Below are 20,131 nucleotides of genomic sequence, written 5' to 3' on the forward strand. Positions count from 1 at the left end.
ACAGTGGCTCACGCCTGCAGTCCCAGCACTTTAGGAGGCTGAGACAAGGAGATCACTTGAGGTCAGGAGTTCGAGACCAGTCTGGCCAACATGGTGAAACCCCATCTCTACTGAAAATGCAAAAATTAGCCGGGAGTGGTGGCATGTGCCTGTAGTCTCAGCTACTTAGGAAGCTGAGGCAGGAGAATCACTTGAACCTGGTGGGTGGAGGTTATAGTGAGCTGAGATCGCGCCACTGCACTCCAGCCTTAGTGAGAGAGCAAGACTCAATCTCAAAAAAAAAAAAGCATATATATATATATAAAATATACACACATACACATTGTATATACATACATACAAAGTATATATATACTTTGTATATATATAGTATGTATATAGTGTGTGTATACATATATACATTTGTACATACATAGTATATATATGTGCTTTGTATACGAAGTGTGTGTGTGTGTGTGTGTGTATATATATATGTACACACATACATACATACATTGAATTGGTGGATGAGAATAATACTAGCTACCTAAATCTGAATCTCTCCACTGATCCTTCATAAATAAAGGTCAACAAAAAGATCAAATAAAAACTACACAAAACCCATGCCCTCAGGATAACAAGACAGAGAATACACATTTGTAATTAACCATAATAAAAGAAACACCAAATCCCAGCAAAAGCTATCTCTCATACTCCACCACAAGCTTTTGTGGATGATAAGGTGTGTCTGAAAAATGTGTGTAGAAGGAAGAATATGGGCACAGGAAGGAAGAAGTTCTAAGGTGGATCTACAATCACCACCATAAAATAAAATAAACTCTAACTATGAAGAAACTGAAAAAGACTACTGGTAGACCAGAGCACAGGCTACACGGAGCAGGGAGCAGTCTTGGAAAGGCATCATTTTTGACAGATAATAAGGTTTAAAAAAAAAAAAAAGCAGCAGCAGCAGCATCTTTAGGAGAATGGCTGGCAAAAAGAAAAAGAAACAAAAGAGGAAACTTTAGGGTTCTGCAAGACAAAATGAGACCAAAAAAAAAAATCCAAGGGCATACAATCTGCCCCCCACCAAAAGAAAGTCATCTATTAAAGAAACTGCCAGCCTTGGCATATAATGAGACCCTTATCTCTACAACTAAAAAATTTTTTTAATTAGCAAGGTGTGGTGGTAAGCGCCTGTAGTTCCAGCTACTCAAGATGCTGAGGTGCGAGGATCGTTTGAGCCCAAGAGTTCGAGGTTACAGTGAGCTATAATGGCGCCATTGCACTCCAACCTGGGTGACAGAGTGAGATTTTGTCTCAAAAAAAAAAGAGAAAAGAAAACAAAAGAGGCCGGGTGCAGTGGCTCACACCTGTAATCCCACAACTTTGGGAGGCCAAGGCGGGTGGATCACCTGAGGTCAGGAGTTCTAGACCAACTTGGCCAATGTGATGAAACCCTGTCTCTACTAAAAATACAAAAATTAGCCAGACGTGGTAGCGCATGCTTGTAATCCCACTACTCAGGAGGCTGAGGCAGGAGGATTGCTTGAGCCCAGGAGGCAGAGGTTGCAGTAAGCTGAGATCATGCCACTGCACTCCAGCCTGGATGACAAGAGCAAAACTCTGTCTCAAAAAAAAAAAAAGAAAAGAAAAAGAAAGAAAAAAGAAAAGAAAGGAAGGAAGGGGAGAGAAAGAGAATAAAACAAACAAACTGCATCTCACCAGAAAAAAAAAAACAGAGAGAGGCCAGGTGCAGTAGCTCACGCCTGTAATTCCAGCATTTTGGGAGGCCGAGACAGGTGGATCATTTGAGGTCATGAGTTTGAGACCACCCTGACCAACATGGTGAAACTCCATCTCTACTAAAAATACAACAAAATTAGCTGGGCATGGTGGCGCATGCCTGTAGTCCCAGCTACTCAGGAGGCTGAGGCAGGAGACTCATTTGAACCTGGGAGGTGGAGGTTGCAGTGGGCGGAGATCATGCCACTACACTCCAGCCTGGGCAATGGAGCGAGACTCCATCTCAAAAAAAAAAAGAGCGAGAGAGTCCGGGTGCGATGGCTCACACCTGAATCCCAGAATTCTGGGAGCCAAGGCAGGCAGATTTCTTGAGGCCAGTATTTCAAGACCAGCCTGGGCAACGTGGCGAAATCCCATCTCTACTAAAAATACAAAAATTAGCTGGGCACAGTGGCACACTCCTGTAATCCCAGCTACTACTCTGGAGGCTGAGGCATGAGAATCACTTGAACTTGGGAGGTGGAGGTTGCGATGAGCTGAGATCGTACCACTGAACTCTAGCCTAGGCAACAAAGTGAGACCATGTATCAAAGAAAAAAAGAAGAAAAAAAAAAAACGGTACTCTTGAGTGAGGAGTATTATAAACCACCCAAATCCATGATATGAATAGATGAAAGAACCCCACACAGATACAAAACTACCATAAAAAGAAACCAAAAGATGCAAATCAAAATATCTCAGGTGATGAAATTCCTCTCCCAAGAAAACAATTGCAAAACAAAACTGTAACGTAACAATGCAAACTGAATTAAATATCCTCAAACATCTGGAAAAATAAAATACCACCTTGAATCAGAAATTCAAAACCAAAACTGAGAAATCTGCCCCTAATAAAGGAAAATTTAAAAATAGCTGATTGAATTCAGCAAAGAAATGAAAGAAAAGAGCAAAATGGTCTCAAAAAGTAAAACTAAATTATAAGATGTTCAACAGAGAACAGACTCAAAAGTCAAAGAACTGTGAATCAGAGATCCTGCATCAGCCAAGCTGCTCTTCAAGTTTGAAGATTACAGGAAAAAATTTTAATGCAAAAATTTAGAGACTACTGTACACATAAGACATTCCTGAGGAACCTACTAGCAGATAAGCTTCATCTAATCAAGAGATACCTGGGAAAACTTTGGCAAAAGAACCAGTGGTGAAAATTTAATATAACAAAACAAAGGTAGGGAACAAGTGTAGAATAATAATATATAAATGTTATATGTTCTGACAAAGTAAAAAATAGCCACTAAAAAATGAGAAGAGAGGAAAAGTAGAATAAGTTCATTGATTGTTGCAAATCAAAAAATACCATTAAAAATGACAAATGAAATTATAAATGAATAAAACAGGGGATTAACAGCATTAAAGGGATATAAATACAAAGATAGCCAACAGAACAGACAGAAAACTTCCTAAATACCAAAAAAGTTTAATAAAAATGCAAACAAAACACATAATGAAGAATAAAATAGTAATGCACACAGTAATTATAACACAGTATGACAGTTGTGATCAAATTTCTTAGTAATATTCATAAATGTGGATGGTTTAATTCACCTATTAAAAGAAAAAGGGGTTTCAACTCACAAACAAGACCCAAATCTATACTGTATACAAAAGACTTACCTAAAGCAAAATGATTCACCTAAAAAAGGGACAGGCAAAGATATGCAGACGAGTAGAAACAACAAGAAGCCATGAGTTGCTATACCAGTATTAAAGTATAGTTTAAGCCAAAATGTATTAAGTATGATAAAAGGGACACTTTTAACGATAAATGCCACAATTCACTGTAGATATAACACTAATGTGTATATATGCACCAAATACAGCATCCACCTTTATAAAGTGAAAACTACAAAAGATATTAGAATAGTAAAAAATGCATTTATAAGGGGGAGACGTTTAACATACCACTCTTAGTACAAAAAAAAGCAGACCAAGAAAAAAGTAGACAAAAAGTAAAGGTATAGAAAACCTGTATCCTAAATAATAACATAATCAATAAAGTAGCTCTGATAAATATAAATCCAACTTATACCCCTTAAGAAAGAATACATCTTCTCAAGTACAGCTGGTATATTTATAAAATTGATCATATACTAATAAAAAAGTATCAGTAAATTCCATAAAGTAGAAATGGTTTTAAAACATGATAAAGTTTGAAATCTATAACAAAATGTTTTAAGCATTTCTGCCTGAAAATTAAAATATAAATATTAAACAACCCTCTGTGAAAGGGAACACAGAAACTGAATTAAGAAAAACCTAAATCACTACATATCAGAGCTAAAGGGATATACTTTAAGCAGTAATCAAAGGAAAATGCATATATTTAAATACTTAATTTTTTGTGTGTGGGGGGGGATAGTTTCACTCTTTCTGCCCAGGCTGCAGTGCAATGGCACAATCTCAGCTCACTGCAACCTCCACCTCTCAGGTTCAAGTGATTCTCCTGCCACAGCCTCCCAGTAGCTGGGATTATAGGCGTGCACCACCACACCCGGCTAATTTTTTATTTTCAGTTGAGATGGGCTTTCACCATGTTGGCCAGGCTGGTCTCAAACTCTTGACCTCATGAACCACCCGCCTCAGACTCCCAAAGTGCTGGGATTACAGGCGTGAGCCACCATGCCTGGCCAATATTTATTTCTTGTTAATAAAAGAATGGAAATAAATTAAAATTCCCAGTTCAAAATGCTAGAAAAAGAACAAAGTAAACAACAAAAAAGAGTAAAGGAAGAATATAATAAAGGCAAAAGCAGAGATTAAGGTAGAGAACAGAAAAACTATAGATCAATTAATATGAAAATCCTGACTCTGAAAAAAAATAACAAAATGGGGGAGAAACACTAGTTAATCAAGAAAAAAAAAAGCAGAAAGCACAAATAAAGTAAGAAATGACATGGGGGACATAATACGCAAATAGAGAAAAAAACTTGAAGCATAAGATTTAATAAGATTAGTCTTCTATGAAAATAAATGTAAAAGCTTCAATACAATAATTTCCCAAGAAAATACAGATTACCAAAATTATCACCATTTGAGATAGAAAGCGTCAAACGAACAATTTCTGTAGAAGACAGAGAGAAAGCTATCAAATAATTACCCCACCAAAAACAACAGGTTCAGATGTATTCACAAGGGAATTTTACCAAAACTTAGCCCTTGTAGTCCTAATGCTAAATAAATTGTTGCAAAGCATAGCAAATAAAGAAAAACCTCCAAATCCTCTTTATCAAGCAAGTATAATGCTGATACCTAAACCAAATGAAGAAAACAAAAAATAAAATAAAATTGTAAACCAATTACACATATGAACACTGAGGCAAAAATCCCAAATAACAGAAAAGAGAATTCAATATCATATCAAGAAAATACGACACATGACCAAGTGGGATTTAACCTCGAATGCAAGGTTGGTTCAGTATTATAAAATCCATTACTATAATTCACTATATTGGTATATCTAAGGAGAGGGGAAAAAAAGTCATTCAATTATCTGTGTAGATGCCCAGAAAATAATAGCCTTTGACAAAACTCAACACCTATTCTTAATAAGAGCACTCAAAAACTAAGAATTGACAAGTTCTTATAACCCATAAGAATTAAAAAAGTAAAATTATCTGTTTTATAACCCATAAGAATTGAAAAAGAAGTAAAATTACCTGTTTTTGCAAAAACAGAAAATTATAAAATTTTAATTAAAATTTTTTAATTAAACTTTTATAAATTTATAATTTACAAACTTTATAAATTAGAGAAAAATTCAATCACAAAATTAATTCCAATAAAAGAATTCACTAAGGTACCAAAACAGAAAATATACAGAGATCAATGACTTTCATATACATTAACAAACAAAAGTTCAGAGATAAAATGGAAGAGAAATGCTGTTTTTAACAGTATAATTAAGATAAAATACTAAGGTATAAACTTAACAAGAAATGTTGCAAAACCATTATGTGAAAATTACAACACTCCTGAAGACACAGACACACCTAACAAATGGAAAGATGTACCTTGTCCTTGGACAGAAAAATTCAGTAACGTCATTTCTCCCTAAGTTAACTTATAAATTTATTATTAGCTTTTAAATAGAGACAGGGTCTCACTATGTTGCCCAGGCTGGTTTCAAACTCCTGGCTTCAAGCGATCCTCCCACCTCAGCCTCCCAAGGTGATAGGATTACAGGCATGAGCCAGTGCCAGGCCTTGTTTTGATTTTTTTTTTAAATAGTAACTTACAGATTTAACACAACTTAGTAAAAATGCCAACAAACTTTTTCATAGATCAAATAAGCTGACATTCCATTTCATACAAAAAAAACAACATTCAAGAATACCTAGGGTAAATACTGGGGGAAAAAAAAAACTGCGAAGAGAACTAGCCATAAGATCCACTATCATTAAACTGGGTGGTGCTGGAACAGAATGCACAGGCATTCCAGAAGCAAAGTATAAAAGGCTCAGAAATAAACCTAGTTATATAGGGAGGTTTGATGTTAAAGGCAGCATCTCCAACCACTATGGCAAAGACTGACATTTTAATAAATGGTGCTAGGACAACTGAATGGCCATTTGGAAAACATAAAATTAGACACATACCTTACACTATAGACAAGAACCAACTCTAAGCAGGCCAAATGTCTAACTAAAGATGAAACTATACAAGCACTAGAAAAAAACCTTGGTGAATTCCACTGTAAACTTGGGTATAAGGAAAAGCTTTCTATTACTCAAAATCTAGATTAAAAAAATTTTTTTTGATAAATTAGACTACATAAAAAATAAAAATGAATTGTTTTACCCTGTGAAAAATGTTACAAGCTAAGACAAAAAGGTAAATAACAAACTGAGAGAAAATATTTACACTTTGTTCAGATATATGCCTAATATATAAAGAACTCTTAAAAATAAAATGGGCATCCAGTTTTTGCCCATTCAGTATGATATTGGCTGTGGGTTTGTCATAAGATAGCTCTTATTATTTTGAGATACGTCCCATCAATACCTAATTTATTGAGAGTTTTTAGCATGAAGGGTTGTTGAATTTTGTCAAAGGCCTTTTCTGCATCTATTGAGATAATCATGTGGTTTTTGTCTTTGGTTCTGTTTATATGCTGGATTACATTTATTGATTTGCGTATACTGAACCAGACTTGCATCCCAGGGATGAAGCCCACTTGATCATGGTGGATAAGCTTTTTGATGTGCTGCTGGATTCGGTTTGCTACAGTAACCAAAACAGCATGGTACTGGTACCAAAACAGAGATCTAGATCAATGGAACAGACCAGAGCCCTCAGAAATAATGCCGCATATCTACAACTATCTGATCTTTGACAAACCTAAGAAAAACAAGAAATGGGGAAAGGATTCCCTATTTAATAAATGGTGCTGGGAAAACTGGCTAGCCATATGTAGAAAGCTGAAACTGGATCCCTTCCTTACACCTTATACAAAAATTAATTCAAGATGGATTAAAGACTTAAACGTTAGACCTAAAACCATAAAAACCCTAGAAGAAAACCTAGGCATTACCATTCAGGACATAGGCATGGGCAAGGACTTCATGTCTAAAACACCAAAAGCAATGGCAACAAAAGCCAAAATTGACAAATGGGATCTCATTAAACTAAAGAGCTTCTACACAGCAAAAGAAACTACCATCAGAGTGAACAGGCAACCTACAAAATGGGAGAAAATTTTCACAACCTACTCATCTGACAAAGGGCTAATATCCAGAATCTACAATGAACTCAAACAAATTTACAGGAAAAAAGCAAACAACCCCATCAAAAAGGGGGCAAAGGATATGAACAGACACTTCTGAAAAGAAGACATTTATGCAGCCAAAAAACACATGAAAAAATGCTCACCATCACTGGCCATCAGAGAAATGCAAGTCAAAACCACAATGAGATATCATCTCACATCAGTTAGAATGGCAATCATTAAAAAGTCAGGAAACAACAGGTGCTGGAGAGGATGTGGAGAAACAGTAACACTTTTACACTGTTGGTGGGACTGTAAACTAGTTCAACCATTGTGGAAGTCAGTGTGGTGATTCCTCAGGGATCTAGAACTAGAAATACCATTTGACCCAGCCCTCCCATTACTGGGTATATACCCAAAGGACTATAAATCATGCTGCTGTAAAGACACATGCACACGTATGTTTATTGCGGCACTATTCACAATAGCAAAGACTTGGAACCAACCCAAATGTCCAACAACGATAGACTGGATTAAGAAAATGTGGCACATATACACCATGGAATACTATGCAGCCATAAAAAATGATGAGTTCATGTCCTTTGTAGGGACATGGATGAAATTGGAAATCATCATTCTCAGTAAACTATCGCAAGAACAAAAAACCAAACACCACATGTTCTCACTCATAGGTGGGAACTGAACAATGAGAACACATGGACACAGGAAGGGGAACCTCACACTCTGGGGACTGTTGTGGGGTGGGGGGGGGGGAGGGATAGCTTTAGGAGATATACCTAATGCTAAATGATGAGTTAATGGGTGCAGCACACCAGCATGGCACATGTATACATATGTAACACACCTGCACATTGTGCACATGTACCCTAAAACTTAAAGTATAATAATAATAAAATAAAATAAAATAAAAATAAAATAAAATAAAATAAAATAAATGGGCAAAGACATGAGCAAATAATTCAGGGAAAAAAACGTAAAAGCAACCTTTAAGGTCATCTAAAGATGTTCAACCTCAGACACCATTCTGATTGGCAAAAATGTAACAGCTTGACAATACCCTCTGTTGAGAAGGTTACAGGGAACCAGGCACTCACACCCTGCTGATAAGAATGCAAAATGGGACGTCTGGCAATATCTCAACAAAAAAACTACATACGGAGTTCCTTCTTACCCAGCAATCCCATTTCTAAGAATTTACCATGAAATATACACCCAACAACACAAAAATATATTTGCACAAGGTTATTCTTTGCTTCATGATTTCTAATTCTAAAATTTGGAACCAACCACAATGTCCATCATTACATCAGAGGCTGAGTAAACTATGGTACATCCACTAATGGGGTACCATGTAGCTGTCAAAAACAGAACAGGGAGATGAGATCTCTATGAACTGACACGTAATGATTTCTGGCATATTCTGTTAAGTGAAACAAGCAAAAAATAAGAGACTATATCTAATAAGTGTTTTATAGAAATTAGAGGGGGAAATAAAAAAAATACGTGTCTGCCTATCTTCACAGAAAAAAAAATTAAAAACCAGTGATATTGGGCTGAGCGCAGTGGCTCACACTTGTAATCCCAGCACTTTGGGAGGCCGAGGCAGGCAGGTCACTTAAGGTCAGGAGTTCAAGACCACCTTGGCCAACATGGTGAAACCCCGTCTCTACTAAAAAAAAAAAAATACAAAAATTAGCCAGGCATGGTGCCGGGTGCCTGTATCCCAGTTACTCCGGAGGCAGAGGCAGAAGAATTGCTTGAACCCAGGAGGCAGAAGTTGCAGTGAGCAGGGGTTGCACCACTGCACTCCAGCCTGGGCGACAGAATGGAATTCTGTCTCCAAAAAAAAAAAAAAAAAAAAAAAAACTATGATATTGGTCACCTACGAGACAGGGAGGTGGGAATGGGCTAGGATTAGTGACATTTCTCTGAGTATACCTTTCTGCATAGTTTTGACTTTTGGAAACATGTTAATGTTTTCCATACTCAAAAATAAAATGCAGGCTTGGCATGGTGGCTCACGCCTGTAATCCCAGAACTTTGGGAGGCCGAGGTGGGCAGATCACCTAAGGTCAGGAATTTTGAGACCAGCCTGGCCAACATGGTGAAACCTCGTCTCTACTAAAAACACAAAAATTATCTAGGCGTGGTGACAGGCACCTGTAATCCCAGCTTCTCGGGAGGCTGAGGCAGGAGAATCACTTGAACCCAGGGGGCAGAGGTTGCAGTGAGCCGAGATCACGCCACTACACTCCAGCATGGGTAACAGAGCAAGATCCTGCCTCAAAAAAATAAATAAAATAAAAATAATAATAATGAAATGCACAAGGATGAGGAAAAAACTAAAATAGAATACAACAGAAACAAATGACTCTTACAGTATTTCATGAAAAATAATCACTCTGAAACTTGAACACAGTATTCTGACTATATACCCTGAGTTTAAAACAAAAAACTGCAAACAAATACTGAACTCTAGGTAAAAGACTTGATTTTTGTCTGTATGTGTTTTTTCAACTCTTATTTTAGGTTCAGGGCTACATGTGCCGGTGTGTTATATTGGTAAACTTATGTCAAGGGGGTATGTTGTACAGATTATTTCATAATCCAGGTACTAAGCCTAGTACCCAATAGTTATTTTTTTCTGATCCTCTATCTCCCCTCACCCTCCACCCTCGAGTAGACCCCAGCGTCTGCAGTTCCCCTCTTTGTGTCCATGTGTTCTCATCATTTAGCTCCCACTTATAATTTAGAACATGTGGTATTTGGTTTTCAGTTCCTGTATTAGTTTACTAAGGATAAAGACCTCCAGCTCCATCCATGTTCCTGCAAAGGACATGCTCTCATTCTGTTTTATGGCTGTATAGTATTCCATGGAGTATATCTACGTTTTCTTTATCCAATCTGCCATTGATGGGCATTTAGATTGATTCCATGTCTTTGCTAATGTGAATGGCACTGCAACAAACAAACACGTGCATGCAGTCTTTACAGCAGGACGATTTCTATTCCTTTGAGTATCACCCAACAATGGGATTGCTGGGTCAAATGGTAGTTCTGTTTTTAGCTCTTTGAAGAATCACCACACTGCTTTCCTCAATTATTGAGTTGTATGGGTCCACAACTCTGAAACTATTTTCTGTGTATTTTAGGGTAGAATAAACAAGTAAACACACTGAGGATAAGAGGAACTCACAACCTCACTGTTACAGAAGAGGTACACACACGGAAAGGAGAGACAAAAAACCCTGTGGTGCTGCGCTGAAATGTAATGGGAGCTACCAGCATGTCATGGTGTTAATTTATAGATATGAACATATGGACAGTAACTAAGGATATGAGCAACCACGGTCCGCATGCCCACTCACAGCTCCCTCATTCTAGGTATAGTCCCATACAGTAACAAGATAACCATGGCAGATCATAACATTCACATTTTTCTAAACTTTACTGTTTTACATGAAAAAGTGCTCAGAGAGACTGAGGTCATTCTCAGACAGTCCTGATATTGATCCTTCCTCACATTATAAAATCACTAGATCCCTATAAAGGACATGATGACCCCTAGGAAGACAGCACCATTCTGCCCAACCTTTGTATTACCAATAATAGTACAGTGCTTGGTGAAAATTAGGCCATCAATAAATGTTTTTTTCCTTATAAGTTAACAGAACAACCCTCTCTAAACACCCAGACTGACTCTTTCCTTCAAGTCTCCTGAGACACTCAGCAGGTGGAAGGCCTATCTCATAAGAACTGCTCTACATACCAACAATCTAAGCCTAGATTATACTCTAGTGTAAAATACATAAATATGAATAAAGGAGGCCTCTCCTTTATTCATAATTGGGTTCAGGGATGGTAACGCAGAAAACCAGAAACTGTATACAACTGGAAAAGTTTTCGATGATAAGCAAAACTGTTCCCAAAAGGAACAAAAGCACCGAACCTCCAGGGCCCGGCACTGGCCTAGAACATATGAGCACTGAAATGTGTTGACTGATTGAATGAGAAGGAGCCGTATCATCCATAAGTACACAGAGCATCCAGAAAGTCTCAGGTGATACAGCAAGCTTTGCTGACGTTCAACAAAAAACTCTGAGGTATCTCAGAAAAATATACATACTGATTACTTGGTATTCTGAAAAATAAAAACAGCCTGTGTGTGGGTATCTCTGTCTTTAGCTCTATTAGCAAATTACAACCCACATAAATGAGAAAAATATATTATTATGCTCTAGAAGAGAACAAATGTTCTAAGTGAAATCTCACCAAAAATGCTGCTACTGTGAGGTATGCAAAAAAATGAAGTCACCAAATGTGTTAAGTAAAGAATATACCTACCTGCAGCATATCATCCACCATAGTTAGTATATACTGAACGGTCTGTTCTTTGCAGATATGAGTCATCAGATTTATAAATGTTTTAGCACACTAAAAAAAAAAAATGAAATTAAGGTTATTGTTTTTATTTGCAACCACAACATTTCAATGGAACTTCAGTAAAATATTGTTTCTCTTTCATAAACTAGGATACAAATACTACTAACAAATTTTACTTACAGAAAACATATACCTTTTATAAATATTGTGATGAAGTATGGGAGGACCTTACTATGGCTTGTATCAGCTTGTGAACATTTCTAGTGATAAGTTTCAGAATGTTTACTATTTTTAAATAGATATACTTAGCCACTAATAACTCTTGATTACCGATGACAGCATAAAGTTATATAGGCAATCAAAAATTACAATTGGTTTTTAGTATTTTATTTGTTGTACTTAAACGGAACAGAAGACAAGAGCAACAAGAGTACTGGAGATTGGAATCAGAAGGCCCTGACTAGTCTCCATTCTACAGCGTATCAACTACATGACAACCGCTCCATAATTTAGTAAAAACTGGAGCCAACAATATATTACCTACCAACTTCCCCATGACTGTTGTAAGAATCAGACCAATTTGTATATGGGCTCCTTCAGCCAATGAGGCCCCCCTGATAGGCAGCAGAATTGAACCTTATTACGGGGCCAGGTTCTAAACTCAGCATATAAATCAAATAGGGTACAAATCAAAACACTCTATAAAATCCCTTAAATCACCCCCCAAAAAACATAGTTTTAAGTATGCAACAGCATTCAGTAATAGGTTTGGAGTCATACATTGAAAAACTTCCCCACCCTAAGAATGTATAAATTAAAGTGTATTTCACTTGGTATTCACTCATTCAATAAATCCCCAATGTAACAAACAGCATGTGATAAAAACCATGCTATAAAAAAATGGAGACCTTATCAAAATTATACTTATCCTAGAACTTACGCCTATCTATGAATCATGTCTTCCGTGGATAGACAGCCCACTCACCATACTGAATGTTAAAAAGTTAACAGTAACAAATAATTGGGTTTTTTTAATCAAAACATTAAAGTGGAAACACTTTAACCTATTTAAGCAAAAAAAAAAAAAGATATAAGTTGCCCATGGTATTTCTGTCAGAACTCTTTTCAGATATACTGCCATTTTGTTTGAATAAAAAGCTTCCTGGCAACTGCCCCACAAAAGGCCCATCACACCAGACACTGCTATTAAGAAAGAACTGTTTTTGCACACTTACTAAGAAACAGGTTTAAAAAAAAAATGAGAAAAAAAGAAAAGAAAGGGCTGTTTTAACTCCTAACTCCTTAAGGGAAAAGTCTTGTCTTATTAACACACATCCCCAGTCCCACCAGGTACATGGCAGGGACTCAGGGTGTATGTGCTGAACAAACAGTGAATGAGCTGCATGTTCCATTGCACACGCGGTTGGTGTGGGGAAGCTTTTTCAAAGGATGACACCAACAGCAGACATCACAAAGGAAAGGAAGAACTAGATTTCATCGCACAACTTAAACTTCAATATGGCAAATACCCCGTAAACCAAGTTAAAAATTCAACAAACAAGCTGAGGAAATATGGCATGCACAAAGCTGGTATACTGAAAACATAAAGGAAACTGACAAATCAATAAGATTATAAACACTTCCACAGAAAAGTAAATAAAAAACATACAGCCATGTGTCGCTTAACAATGGGGAAAGTTCTCAGAAATTCATCATTAGGCAATTTCCTTGTTGTGTGAACATCCTAGAGTGTACTTACACAAACCCAGATGGTAGCGTCTACTACCTACCTAGGCTATATGGTAGAACCTATGGCTCTACACCTGTACAGTATGTAACTATACTGAATACTATAGGCAACTGTAACACAATAGTATTTGTGTGTCTAAACATAAACATAGAAAACGTGCAGTAAAAACATGGTAGTATAATCTTACAAGACCGCTGTTGCATACACAGTCCAACACTTACCAAAACATCTTTACGTAGTCAGTGCATGACAGTATAGAAGCAATCGATATGGATACAAAAGGTGCCAAAAACCATCTGAAAATGTGTAACACTATTACGTTAAGATACTATCTTTCACCTATCAAAATGACCAAAAGATCAATGGCTGGACCCAGAGGGGGTGCTGAAACAGGGGCATGGGCCCTCTCATATACTGCTGGCAGGATCTGCAAACTGGTACAATCTATCAAGAGGGCATTTTCATCATATCAAAACTCTCTCACATGCTCAAATAGTTTAATCAATAATTACACTCTTTCTTTTTTTTTTTTTTTTTTGTATTTTTAGTAGAGATGAAGTTTTACCATGTTGGCCAGGCTGGTCTCGAGCTCCTGACCTCAAGTGATGTGCCTGCCTCAGTCTCCCAAAGTGCTGGGATTACAAGTGTGAGCCACTGCACCTAGCCAGATAATTGCACTTCTCAAATTAATTATGAGGAGATTACTAACTGTTCGCCTCAAAACAGAAAAAAAAGGAAGTAGCCAAAATATGCAACAGTATAGAATTAGTTTAGATCATTATGGTTCATCCATTAAATGGAAAATTACAGAATGGAACTTTCCATAAATGGGAAATAATAATAAATTAATTATTTTAAATACCACAGAAATATCTTTACAGGCATGGTAGGGAAGGGAAGAATATACAGTTAAATGAAAAGAACAAAGATATGTACATATCACCCTTTTTTGTAAAAAGTTCACATTTGTAGAAATAAGTGTATGTTATTTTACACACAGAAAAATATCTAGAGAGGTATACACGCTAAGTGTTAACAAGTCACCTTGAACAGAGAAATATTAGGTAGAATAACTTTTTTCTTTTGCTTAATAGTATTTTATTTTTCTACAATAAACTTACCACGAAAGACGGTAAAACATCAACATATGTAACTAAACACTTTAAACCACTGTATATGAAAAAACTCCACAACAGTTCAAAGATAAATAGTAAAAAAGGAAACTATGTTTGCTATAAATATGGCAAACAGTAATAGATTTTGTATGTAAAAAGACTGTTTATCAAAAAGTAACAAAACCTTATATATTAAAATAAAAAGAATGCCCCCGCCAAAAAAAATTTCAAAGGACATATAAATACTTAATAAATCAACAGGAAAATAATGTAATCCCATGTCATCAAAGTGATATCCCTTTTAACTTAGCAAATTCAAAGATTTTCAATTATATTAGGTATTTCAAACATTACTAGTAAGAATACCAAGTGGAAAAAATTATCTTAAAAAAAGAAAAGTTAAGCAACTTTTAAAACTTAACATACTCTGAAACAGTAATTTCTTTTCCAGAAATTTGTCTTCTAGGTGTATATTCTAAGAAAATACTCAGAAATACAGAAAAGGATGAAGGTAAACATACTCAATATAACATTTTTCCCAAATTAGCAAGAAAACTGGAAGTCACTTATAATCACTAAGATTTTTCTAAACTTTTGGATGACATGGGGAAGTGTTCATTATATAATGTTTATTGATCACCTGGCTGCCTTCAGTTTGAAGCATCTCTTGCTTCTCTTCAGGGCTCCGTTTCATTTCAAACCTCTGAATAAACTCACAATCTTCAGCAGAAATCATCTGTCCCCTAGAAAGTAAGAATAAGATGTTTTGTTCAGTAAGAGCTGAATACGTAAGCAAGTGATGGAGGAATTTTCAGTCTTTCTCTTCTCTCCTTGGCAGCAAACCACAAGGGCTGACGCAAGGGCCCTGGCATCAGACAGACCTGGATTCAACGCTTAGTTTCACCACAAATAAGACAGTGTGAACTCCCTGGAACCTGAGTTAATTTATCTAAAATGCGAACAATAATCACATTGCCTCTAAGGGGCTGTACTGAGGATAAAATTAAATTCACATAAGGTGGTTAGTAGCATGTGGCAAATAGTAGGCACTCAGTAAAATGTCACCTCTCAGCATTACCCAGTGTCTCACCCTTATTCCCCCTCTCAAGCCAAACAATTCACATGGCTATCTAATTTATCAAGTCCAAAGCCACTTTATATGAATTTCTATGACCATTTTTCTCTAGTATATTCTGTCCCTCCAGACAGGAAAAAAAAAAAAAACTGATTTTCCTCCTTTCTGGAAAATAACTCTCCATCCTGACCCCACACTCTCCTATTTTCCTCCATCTCTTCCAGGGATCGCTTCATCACTGGCTCTTCGCCCTTCAAGGCTCCTCCCCAGCACTCAATCACTGAAATCTTGCTTTTGATTTCCAAACTCCTTCCTGTGAGAGATTCAATTGAGAGTCCCAACTTCCCTCCCTCCCAATCATTTCCACTGTCTTCTACCTCCAGAGATAGTCTTACCATTTTCAAATTCAGCATCATGTTCCTGTCATCTTCCCTGTCATCCCCAGTGAAGATGATATCCCACTGTCATTTTCCCCAGTGGTGATGATGCTGAATTTGAAAATGGTAAGACTATCTCCGGAGGTAGAAGAAACACAGCTCAACCTTCCCAACTTCTCCACTCCTCAGGGACTCAAACATACCATAGCAAACCCCCATCCTAATCTCTAAATACAGACCCTTCCTTGTCTAAAAGATGTGTCAGCAGAACAGCCTTGCTAGCCCCCCGTAAGACTCTGGGCACTTCAGGATTCATTCAAGTCAACTCCTTTAAGCCACCAGTATGGTAGGAAAAGCAGAGCATTTGAGTCAGTATGGGGAAGAGTTGCAGTTCCAGGTGTGAAAGCTTAGCAAGTCACTAGTCATCTGACCACTATTCACAACAGTAAAACGGCAACTATGACACTACCTGCCCTAGCCCACTAGGTGGTTATGCAGATTAAATGAAAAAATATAAGAAAAAGCACTTGCTGTATATTAGAACATGGGTAAAAGCAAGTGTAAAATTAAAAATTTTTGTAATCTATTTTCCAATTCAAACAACACCAATATAGTTTTTTTGGTTTTTTGTTTGGCTGGAGTGCAGTGGCGTGATCTCAGCTCAATGCAACCTCTGCCTCCTGGGTTCAAGCCATTCTCCTGCCTCAGCCTCCCGAGTAGCTGGGACTACAGGCCCATGACACCACGCCCAGCTAATTTTTTTATTTTTAGTAGAAACGGGGTTTCACCATATTGGCCGGGCTGCTCTCGAACTCCTGATCTCGTGATCCACCTGCCTCAGCCTCCCAAAGTGCTGGGATTACAGGCATGGGCCACCGCGCCCAGCCCCAATATAGTTTTTAACTCAATAGTTTAAAAAATTGTCCCTCCTCCCCTGACCCCAAATATGTTGAGGGATTGGTGTTCTCAAAACCCACTCAGAGAAACACTGAATGTAAAGCAGGTACCCACTATGCACAGTTAGGCTACGTGCAGTGGCTCATGCCTGTAATCCCAGCACCTTGAGAGGCCAAGATGGGGGGACCCCCTCGAGCACAGGAGTTTAAGACAAGCCTGGGCAACACTGTGAGATCCCTAACTCTACAAAAAATAAAACAATAAAATAAGTTGGGTGTGGTGGTACAGTCCTGTAGTCCCAGCTAGTCGGGAGGCTGAGGCAGGAGGATCACTTGAACCCAGGAGGTAGAAGTTACAGTGAGCTGAAATTGCGTCACTGCACTCCAGTTTGGGTGAGAGAGTGAGACCCTGTCTCAAAAAAAAAAAAAAAAAAAGCATAGTTATAGAAGGATGGCCCACTTTCAGAGCTGCCTTGGGTCAGGCTCCCAGAGCTGGGCCCTGAGATGAAGATTCACGTACAAGTGAAGTGACTTACGAAAGAACAGCTCCCAGGAGAGACCAGGGATAGCATGGAGGGCACGGGACACTGAAGCAAAAAAGCCCAGCAGGATTCAAGCAAAGAACCCAGGACAGCTTTCCCTGAGCCCACAGGAGAGCCTGGGAAGGTGAGGCACTCAGAACTGTCCCCTCCCCAAGAGAAGGGACCTGAACTTGCATACGTCCTACTACTTCTACCCTTAACCCCACCTTCTTCCAAAGAAGACCTTGATTATTACATATTCAAAAATCTATCAGTATCCCTTCTGGGTTTTGTACACACTACTGCTATATGCCAAATTGTTTTGTATAGCTCAAATTTGCTTCTGGACTTTGTAATTCACTATTCTGTCTTCTTACATCAGTTTCACACTGTTTTAAGCACTGTAACTTTGTTTTCACACATGCTCATTTTTTAATATTTTTAAACTATTCTCATGCATTTATTTTTTTCAACAATTTCTTAATTACCAACCCAAAGGAGAATTTTGTCTTTCTAGATCTCTCTTAGGCAGGTGACACTATGACTACATCTTGACACTCTCTTCCTTAGCTTCCAGATTCTTCTCATCCCACTCAAGTCACTCATCGTCACTGCCTCCTGTGCCTCAGCTACTATGAAAGGCTCTCTTCATTTCTCACTCCACCCCCTGTGCTGAACTCTGGCATGATCTCCCCCAGTCCCCACTCATATCCTCCCACAGATGGCAGAGGCACTCCAGACCCTACAGGCGCAGAACTGAGATTGTTAATCCCAAAAGCTAGAAGCTGGAAGCAAAAACAGACACTTTGCCCACTTTCCATTCTGGCTAAGCACTTCACATACCAGTCAGGAAAAAATGCACTCTGCACCCCGGGGTAGACTAAGATAACAAGGTCATCCAGTCTAGATCTGTCCCCAAAATAAATGAAATGTTGAGCACACCCATAAACCTGAACTTCCTAGATAAAAACAATTTTACCCTTAAATTTTGCTATGCTGATATGTAAAGGGATGTCATAACCTCTGTGAAGAAAATCATGTCAAAAGGTGGTGGTTTTTCTACCATGAAGAAGGTACACCATGAAGGCTACACTTGGTAACCGTATAATTTTGCAGCTTTCTTTTCCATTTAAATAACTGTTTCTTATTTGTCAAGCCACTCTCTAACCTTTTTCTTTCCTTGTTTAAGTTATTTTCTCTCTCTGGGTCTTCCTTTGACATTTCCATAATCCAGCAAGTTCAGGGCTCTGGTGTCTTCTAGAATGACCCACAGCTAATCAGGCATCAGACCTAACAATCTTCCCCTTAAAACTACTCTCCTCTCTACTTCCTTGCCTCTGGAGTAGCTCAGCACTAGGACAACCTTCCACCAGTGGATTTCCCTGCTTCCAATTCAACCTTCTTCAAAACCATGTTCTTACCCACTACCAGGCAGCCTTCTCAAGTACATATGGGGTCATATTATTCCCTTGGACTATGAGTTCTACCTAGCACTTACGCAGAGGCATTCAGTAAAAATATTTAAAATCAATTGACTAATTAAAACATATATAATCATGCACATGTTACTTAACCTATCGGAACAGTTATCTACTCATCTTTAAAAGAGAATAGGATAGAAGCTGGGCATGGTGGCTCATGCCTGTAATCCCAGCACTTTGGGAGACCAAGCCGGGTGGATCACCTGAGGTCAAGAGTTCCAGAACAGCCTGGCCAACATGGTGAAACTCTGTCTCTACTAAAAATACAAAAATTAGCCAGGCGAGGTGGCAGGTGCCTGTAATCCCAGCTACTCGGGAGACTGAGGCAGGAGAATCACTTGAACCTGAGAGGCGGAGGTTGCAGTGAGCCGAGAACGCGCCATTACACTCCAGCCTGGGCGACAAGAGTGAAACTCCATCTCATAAAAAAAAAAAGAGAGACTAGGATAGAAAAACCTATGTCACTGTATTTCTATGAAAATAATGTTAAATAGGATGTTAGTTACCAAGCATGTTACTTCCTTTTCCAAATATTCATCTCCACCAATTCCTGATAAGCACAATACTCCAAAATTTAGTCAACTAATATTAACTGGCAGCCTACTACATGCCAGGCACCTATAAGAACAGTTGACACATCAATAAATAGGGACCCCTCTTTTGAGCCTGCACTCCAGTGAGGAAAACAGAAAATACGCAAATACAAAAACAAATAATCTTGAAAACACACACACATGTTATAACGCTGAGGCCGTAAATGCTATGAAAAAAAAAAAACCAGTCCGGGTAGGGGCCTTGTGAGATCACCTATACAGCCACACAAATGAAGTGAATGAAGAGGCCAAAGAATCTAAGGGTGGAACTTCCGGAGAGACAGACACACAGGTCCAAGGAGCTGAGGTTTGCTATGTGAGAAAGATCAAGAAGGCGGGAGCCAGAGAGCTGTGAGCAAGGGGGCATGATCAGACTTGTATTTTTTTGAAATCACTCTCACAGTTCTGTGAAGAATTGCTCCTACTGAGGCAG

General features: G+C 38.1%; 1 protein-coding gene across 6 annotated transcripts in view; it reads right to left on the reverse strand.

Annotated features, from left to right (window-relative positions):
- Positions 1 to 20,131, reverse strand: part of ATP6V1H (ATPase H+ transporting V1 subunit H) — a 129,417-nt gene that overhangs the window by 102,673 nt on the left and 6,613 nt on the right. For all 6 annotated transcript variants that reach the window (NM_001132619.1, XM_054560921.2, XM_009243807.4 and 3 more), the window contains 2 exon segments: positions 11,852 to 11,941; positions 15,396 to 15,498. In NM_001132619.1, coding sequence (NP_001126091.1) covers positions 11,852 to 11,941; positions 15,396 to 15,498 — 193 coding nt within the window.

Source organism: Pongo abelii, chromosome 7 (genome assembly GCF_028885655.2).
Source record: "Pongo abelii isolate AG06213 chromosome 7, NHGRI_mPonAbe1-v2.0_pri, whole genome shotgun sequence".
Taxonomy (NCBI): Eukaryota; Metazoa; Chordata; class Mammalia; order Primates; family Hominidae; genus Pongo; species Pongo abelii.